General features: G+C 51.5%; 1 protein-coding gene across 1 annotated transcript in view; it reads right to left on the bottom strand.

Annotated features, from left to right (window-relative positions):
• SLC17A9 (solute carrier family 17 member 9) overlaps positions 1–8,040 on the bottom strand; it is a 19,122-nt gene extending 11,082 nt beyond the window's left edge. The window contains exons 1-3 of the mRNA XM_018559848.1: positions 7,816–8,040; positions 821–1,018; positions 401–540 (exon numbers count right to left, since the gene is read on the bottom strand). Coding sequence (XP_018415350.1) covers positions 401–540; positions 821–1,018; positions 7,816–7,955 — 478 coding nt within the window. The 5' untranslated portion in view covers positions 7,956–8,040. The remainder of the gene's footprint in view (positions 1–400; positions 541–820; positions 1,019–7,815) is intronic.
• Positions 8,041–8,507: the final 467 nt, after the last annotated feature.

The following is an 8,507-nucleotide window of genomic DNA, read 5'->3' as shown; positions in this document are numbered from 1 at the left end:
CTCTTCATTCACCTTTCAGAAACATGTGTACAACACAGACTGTTACGGAGCGATTGGCTGCCCAGACCCAAGCACAGCATTTAGGGCTTAAGGGGGAGAATACTCTCCCATGCCTGGGAATTTCCCAAGGCTTCGTCAGATGAACAGAGCAATGGGGAAGCAAGACCAAGGTAAGTATCAATGGATGGGGGTGGTGGCCTATTAAAAAAACCTGTTACTTTGCCCTACATGTGACTATCTGGGGCCCCTAGTGCTTTAGACATTGATTCATACAGAGCCGTGGAGCAGATGCCTTCCTTAGTCCTGGACATGATGAAAATATGGGAAGGTTTGCTTTACGGTGTGCATTGAATGGGCCCCTTTACCATAACCCATAAAGTCCTATCTGCCCGGGTCTCACCTTGTAATAGTCCCATTAGGAAGCGCAGAAAGCTGACCAGGTGGAGAGACGCTGTGGTGGCATGGGCGGCCAGAGGGGTGGCAATGGTGATGAGCCCCCATAGTAGAGCAGACACGAGGAGGACCCTTTCCCCGCCGACTCTGGAGAAGGAAGACAGACACTTTACAGCAGGAAGAGGGCAGGGTGACCCTCACATCTGAGAATTGAAAAGATTCAGCAACCATTCGGGTTCGCCCCTTTAAAGAAAACCGGTCGCTAAAGTCAAGAGTTTCCATCACGGTGGGAAATTTCTGCAAGCAACAGCGAGCACAACAAATACCCGTGGCCATAAGGTCACCCCTACAGTGCCAGGCCACTGCTGGCAGGGCAAAGTGCACACAGATGGCTTTTGTTTCGGGGTTTCCACCTCTAGCTACTCACTTGTCGCTCAGATGACCTCCGGCGATCTGCGTCAGGCAGTACCCCCAGAAGAAGCTGCTCAGAGCTAATCCGGTCTGCTTCTTGTTCCACCCAAACTGCTCACTCATGGACACGGCGCAGATAGGCAAACTGGAGCGGGCGCAGTACAGGAAGCACGTTCCCGCCAGCAGTGTGAACATCCAGACCCGAGCCTCGCATCTGCAAACAGAGGGACCAGGACGTCAGTATTCCAATGACACATTTCATATAAGTACGATGTATAAAATATAACTCATAGAGCAAAACTCCACTCTATGGGGTCTGCTGTGAACAATCTGCAGGACCCTTCACCCTGGGAAAAGCTGTAATTGTTCTTTTTTGGCCGATTAATGCCAAAATGAATACTCTTAATATATGTTTGGGGGCATGCAGTACTACATTATGGCCACTAGTTGGCGCCGAGGAGCATTGGAAATAAATACTAAGTTCTGCCCAGGATGTAACTTGCACAACAGTGGTGCTGACGAGTCATCCGGGGGGTGCAGGTGCTGTGCGAATGGCTGCACAACTTTTCTGATTGAAGCCCTAAGTGTTATTTGCAGGAATACCAGGTGAAAATAAAGTGCGAATCTTGAAAAAAGAAAAACTAATGCAGTCACCAGATCTTTCTGGTGTCTCTTTGGTCTATCCTGTGCACCTGATTGGCCTCTCTAGGCACCACAGACAGTTCTGCTTCATATATGGAGCCTTTTTTCTTGTCCCAGGTGTGCACAGCCAGTACCGGAGGTGTATTATTTCAGCAGGCAATGCTTCTTGGAAGGGATCCAGAGGAAATCATTTCAGGAGCCGATTGTTATTACAAAAATAAAGAGAGAGCCGCTGGCAGGGGCGCAGAACATAGCACGGAACACCACCATTCTAATCCGCCAATTATCGTGCCGTGGACTGATATTTGCGGTTGCCAACTGGCGGCCAAATTCTACCCAACACATTTGATTTTATCTTTCCTCTTTGTCTCCAAAACAAGAGAATGAAATATCTGCTGTGCTGAGAAAAATAAACGCAGAATCTGCGGACAATGTTGGCGGCCTGGCTGTCATGCTGATCCATGTTCTTCTACGTTGCAATAATTGACCCAAAACAAGTAAGCGGATCAGGAGTCCTGTCACACTTCACCGGCTGCACACCTGGGAACCCAGAGACAGCCAGGTAACTACAATGTAGAGAGCATTAGCAGCAGACCATGTCATTCGCATGGCACAGGTTTCCTATAAAGAGACCCTGTCACCAATTTTATCAATTACAGGTGAGGGCGCAGGAAAACAAAAACAAGGATTTTAGGTGCTTACTGTTCCTTTCCATGAATATTTTCTTTTCAACTGTAATGTGCCTTTGAATGGGCTAGCAAATGTCTACAGAGAGGATGGAAAAGGAGAAGAGGAGCACAGAAGAGGGGAGCAGGAGGAAGTGGAAAAGGGGCAGCATAGAGTTGTGGAGAAGGGGAGCACAGCTGGGGAGAAGGGAAGCATAGAGTTGTGGAGAAGGGGAGCACAGCTGGCTAGAAGAGTAGAAGGGCAGCATAGAGTTGTAGAGAAGGGGAGCACAGCTGGCTAGAAGAGTAGAAGGGCAGCATAGAGTTGTAGAGAAGGGGAGCACAGCTGGTTAGAAGAGTAGAAGGGCAGCATAGAGTTGTAGAGAAGGGGAGCACAGCTGGTTAGAAGAGTAGAAGGGCAGCATAGAGTTGTAGAGAAGGGGAGCACAGCTGGCTAGAAGAGTAGAAGGGCAGCATAGAGTTGTAGAGAAGGGGAGCACAGCTGGCTAGAAGAGTAGAAGGGAAGCATAGAGTTGTGGAGAAGGGGAGCACAGCTGGGAAGAGGAGAAGAGAGCATAGAGTTGTGGAGAAGGGGAGCACAGCTGGGGAGGAGAAAAGCAGCATGGAGTAGGAGAAGGAGAATGGTAGCCCAGAGGAGAGGAGGAGAAGGGTGGCCCAGAGGAGAGGAGAAGGGCAGCATGGAGTCGGAGAAGGAGAATGGTAGCCCAGAGGAGTGGAGGAGAAGGAGAATGGTAGGAGAAGGGCGGCTTGGAGAATGAGAATGGTAGGAGAAGGGCAGCATGGAGTAGGAGAAGGAGAATGGTAGCCCAGAGGAGTGGAGGAGAAGGAGAATGGTAGGAGGAGGGCGGCTTGGAGTAGAGAAGGGTGGCCCAGAGGAGAGGAGAAGGGCAGCATGGAGTAGGAGAATGGTAGCCCAGAGGAGAAGGGCGGCTTGGAGTACGAGAAGGAGAATGGTAGGAGGAGGGCGGCTTGGAGTAGAGAAGGGTGGCCCAGAGGAGAGGAGAAGGGCAGCATGGAGTAGGAGAATGGTAGCCCAGAGGAGAAGGGCGGCTTGGAGTACGAGAAGGAGAATGGTAGGAGGAGGGCGGCTTGGAGTAGAGAAGGGTGGCCCAGAGGAGAGGAGAAGGGCAGCATGGAGTAGGAGAATGGTAGCCCAGAGGAGAAGGGCGGCTTGGAGTACGAGAAGGAGAATGGTAGGAGGAGGGCGGCTTGGAGTAGAGAAGGGTGGCCCAGAGGAGAGGAGAAGGGCAGCATGGAGTAGGAGAATGGTAGCCCAGAGGAGAAGGGCGGCTTGGAGTACGAGAAGGAGAATGGTAGGAGGAGGGCGGCTTGGAGTAGAGAAGGGTGGCCCAGAGGAGAGGAGAAGGGCAGCATGGAGTAGGAGAATGGTAGCCCAGAGGAGAAGGGCGGCTTGGAGTACGAGAAGGAGAATGGTAGGAGGAGGGCGGCTTGGAGTAGAGAAGGGTGGCCCAGAGGAGAGGAGAAGGGCAGCATGGAGTAGGAGAATGGTAGCCCAGAGGAGAAGGGCGGCTTGGAGTACGAGAAGGAGAATGGTAGGAGGAGGGCGGCTTGGAGTAGAGAAGGGTGGCCCAGAGGAGAGGAGAAGGGCAGCATGGAGTAGGAGAATGGTAGCCCAGAGGAGAAGGGCGGCTTGGAGTACGAGAAGGAGAATGGTAGGAGGAGGGCGGCTTGGAGTAGAGAAGGGTGGCCCAGAGGAGAGGAGAAGGGCAGCATGGAGTAGGAGAATGGTAGCCCAGAGGAGAAGGGCGGCTTGGAGTACGAGAAGGAGAATGGTAGGAGGAGGGCGGCTTGGAGTAGAGAAGGGTGGCCCAGAGGAGAGGAGAAGGGCAGCATGGAGTAGGAGAATGGTAGCCCAGAGGAGAAGGGCGGCTTGGAGTACGAGAAGGAGAATGGTAGGAGGAGGGCGGCTTGGAGTAGAGAAGGGTGGCCCAGAGGAGAGGAGAAGGGCAGCATGGAGTAGGAGAATGGTAGCCCAGAGGAGAAGGGCGGCTTGGAGTACGAGAAGGAGAATGGTAGGAGGAGGGCGGCTTGGAGTAGAGAAGGGTGGCCCAGAGGAGAGGAGAAGGGCAGCATGGAGTAGGAGAATGGTAGCCCAGAGGAGAAGGGCGGCTTGGAGTACGAGAAGGAGAATGGTAGGAGGAGGGCGGCTTGGAGTAGAGAAGGGTGGCCCAGAGGAGAGGAGAAGGGCAGCATGGAGTAGGAGAATGGTAGCCCAGAGGAGAAGGGCGGCTTGGAGTACGAGAAGGAGAATGGTAGGAGGAGGGCGGCTTGGAGTAGAGAAGGGTGGCCCAGAGGAGAGGAGAAGGGCAGCATGGAGTAGGAGAATGGTAGCCCAGAGGAGAAGGGCGGCTTGGAGTACGAGAAGGAGAATGGTAGGAGGAGGGCGGCTTGGAGTAGAGAAGGGTGGCCCAGAGGAGAGGAGAAGGGCAGCATGGAGTAGGAGAATGGTAGCCCAGAGGAGAAGGGCGGCTTGGAGGAGGAGAATGGTAGGAGAAGGGCAGCATGGAGTAGGAGAAGGATAGCACAGAGGAGAAGGGCGTCTTGGAGTAGGAGAATGGTAGGAGAAGGGCGGCTTGGAGTAGGAGAATGGTAGGAGAAGGGCGGCTTGGAGTAGGAGAATGGTAGGAGAAGGGCGGCTTGGAGTAGGAGTCACTAATCTGGACACACCATGTACTGTAGATAATGGACATTCCTAATAGGCATTCTTGTGACAGTACTGAAGCAAGAAGTCAGCATGACAGCCAGGCACCCTCCATGCTGCTCTCATAAACTCCTTCCATTTGCTCCCTTTTGAAAGCCTTTTGCTGCATCTGTTCAATAAATGTAAAAGAAAACCTAGCTGTTGATCCCGCCATAAATCTTGTCAGCTGAATCCTTTCTATGCTGTCACTTTCACCGTCCTTCTTTACATGGACTTTACCAGTCTTCCTTAAAAAACAAGTGCCCTGGATGCTCTGTGACCACAAATCTCCTTCCAGTGTTGTAAAACATGGAGATCAATAAACCACAAGGGCCCAAAGTAAATATTTAGGTCAAATCCAGTTCTGGAACTCTAAATACACTGTAACTACAAATCACAGCAGACACTGAATGTTAAGATGACGCTTGTGGTGTTATGCTGGGACTTGTAGTTCCAACCTCAGGATTACAAGTCCCAGCACACCCTGGAATGTCTACTGGGTCTTGTAGTTCCACCTGAGCAATACATCCCCAAGCACCCTGAGAGATTTGCTGGGTCTTGTAGTTCCACCACAGCATTACAAGTCCCAGAACAGCCTGAGAGGCTTGCTGGGTCTTGTAGTTCCACCTCAGCAATACAAACCCAAGCACCCCGAGAGGCTTGCTATCTCTTGTAGTCAAAACCTTGGCAATACAAGCCCTGCACACCCTGAGAGGCGTGCTGGGTCTTGTAGTTCCACCTCAGCAATACAAGCCCCAGCACTCCCTGAGAAACAAATTGAGAGATGTAGTTTGCCCTAGAAGTAAAAGCCACCCTGGGGATCTACTGAGTCTTGCAGTTCCACCTCAGCAATACAAGCCCAGCACACCCAGAAAGGTTTGCTGGCTCTTGTAGTTCCATTACAGCAATACAAGCCCAGCACACCCAGAAAGGCTTGCTGGGTCTTGCAGTTCCACCTCAGCAATACAAGCCCCAGTGCACCCTAAGAAACACATAGACATGTAGTTTAACCTAAAAATAAAAGCTCCTGCACACTCTGGGAGCTCTGCTGGCACTTGTAGTTCCATCCCAGCAATACAAGCCCCAGCACACCATGATAAGCCTGCTGGCACTTGTAGTTCCACCCCCAGCACACCATGATAAGCCTGCTGGCACTTATAGTTCCATCCCTGCAATACAAGCCCCAACACACCATGATAAGCATGCTGGCACTTATAGTTCCACCCCAGCACACGATGATAAGCATGCTGGCACTTATAGTTCCACCCCAGCACACGATGATAAGCATGCTGGCACTTATAGTTCCACCCCAGCACACGATGATAAGCATGCTGGCACTTATAGTTCCACCCCAGCACACGATGATAAGCATGCTGGCACTTATAGTTCCACCCCAGCACACGATGATAAGCATGCTGGCACTTATAGTTCCACCCCAGCACACGATGATAAGCATGCTGGCACTTATAGTTCCACCCCAGCACACGATGATAAGCATGCTGGCACTTATAGTTCCACCCCAGCACACGATGATAAGCATGCTGGCACTTATAGTTCCACCCCAGCACACGATGATAAGCATGCTGGCACTTATAGTTCCACCCCAGCACACGATGATAAGCATGCTGGCACTTATAGTTCCACCCCAGCACACGATGATAAGCATGCTGGCACTTATAGTTCCACCCCAGCACACGATGATAAGCATGCTGGCACTTATAGTTCCACCCCAGCACACGATGATAAGCATGCTGGCACTTATAGTTCCACCCCAGCACACGATGATAAGCATGCTGGCACTTATAGTTCCACCCCAGCACACGATGATAAGCATGCTGGCACTTATAGTTCCACCCCAGCACACGATGATAAGCATGCTGGCACTTATAGTTCCACCCCAGCACACGATGATAAGCATGCTGGCACTTATAGTTCCACCCCAGCACACGATGATAAGCATGCTGGCACTTATAGTTCCACCCCAGCACACGATGATAAGCATGCTGGCACTTATAGTTCCACCCCAGCACACGATGATAAGCATGCTGGCACTTATAGTTCCACCCCAGCACACGATGATAAGCATGCTGGCACTTATAGTTCCACCCCAGCACACGATGATAAGCATGCTGGCACTTATAGTTCCACCCCAGCACACGATGATAAGCATGCTGGCACTTATAGTTCCACCCCAGCACACGATGATAAGCATGCTGGCACTTATAGTTCCACCCCAGCACACGATGATAAGCATGCTGGCACTTATAGTTCCACCCCAGCACACGATGATAAGCATGCTGGCACTTATAGTTCCACCCCAGCACACGATGATAAGCATGCTGGCACTTATAGTTCCACCCCAGCACACGATGATAAGCATGCTGGCACTTATAGTTCCACCCCAGCACACGATGATAAGCATGCTGGCACTTATAGTTCCACCCCAGCACACGATGATAAGCATGCTGGCACTTATAGTTCCACCCCAGCACACGATGATAAGCATGCTGGCACTTATAGTTCCACCCCAGCACACGATGATAAGCATGCTGGCACTTATAGTTCCACCCCAGCACACGATGATAAGCATGCTGGCACTTATAGTTCCACCCCAGCACACGATGATAAGCATGCTGGCACTTATAGTTCCACCCCAGCACACGATGATAAGCATGCTGGCACTTATAGTTCCACCCCAGCACACGATGATAAGCATGCTGGCACTTATAGTTCCACCCCAGCACACGATGATAAGCATGCTGGCACTTATAGTTCCACCCCAGCACACGATGATAAGCATGCTGGCACTTATAGTTCCACCCCAGCACACGATGATAAGCATGCTGGCACTTATAGTTCCACCCCAGCACACCACGATAAGCATGCATTGCTGGCACTTATAGTTCCACCCCCAGCAATTCCATGCACCCCACTACGTTGCACAGCCTGCACCAGATCACTCATCCTGATGTATCCACTTACTCCGACCAGTGCTGGTCCCCGCTGGGCTTCTTGGTCCGATCTCCATGCTGGGGGCTCCTAGGAGGGCTCTGTAACTGTTCGTCTTTTAACAGCAAGTCCACATCACTCTTGTAGCCATTTTTGCCCCCTTTGGTGGCCATCCAGAAGGACAAGGGGGTATTTAACCCACACTAGCCCAGAGAAGCATTTTCCCACCAAGCTCCCCCAGATATGCCAAGTCCTCCTCTTGCTAGTTGACTGGAGCTGGAACTTTGCGACTTTTCTGTAGCCCCCACGCAGGCTGGCTGGTAGGGAGGGAAGGAGGGATCAGACTTTTTACATCACACATAAACTTTTTTTTTTCCACGTGTCAGCGGTAGAAGAGTTTCCTGTTCCTGGTGTACAAGCTGCACTGCAGGAAGAAGGTTGAAGAGACAGATCTGGGTCATTAATGGTCGGTGACTGATAATGAGATGCCTAGGATTCCTCAGGCAGCAGTCATCTTCTAGGTGACACACTTTCCTCCTGCACAGACACGACTTGAAATGATTGCAAGCTCTCTGGCCAAGGTCTCCGCTCCCATTGTACCTTCTGGACTCAGATGCATGTACCATGTCTGCCCTTGTTTTCTTTTTATGTGGACGCCCATCTGACCCTTTTTGGACCCATTCCACGGACCCCCTATTTTTCCACAACTCTTCTCCATGTGGACA

Source organism: Nanorana parkeri, unplaced genomic scaffold, assembly GCF_000935625.1.
Source record: "Nanorana parkeri isolate BGI_ZX_2015 unplaced genomic scaffold, ASM93562v1 scaffold17, whole genome shotgun sequence".
In the NCBI taxonomy this organism is placed as follows: Eukaryota; Metazoa; Chordata; class Amphibia; order Anura; family Dicroglossidae; genus Nanorana; species Nanorana parkeri.
The sequence above is the reverse complement of the archived record's forward strand: the minus strand, read 5'-3'. Positions and strand labels throughout refer to the sequence as shown.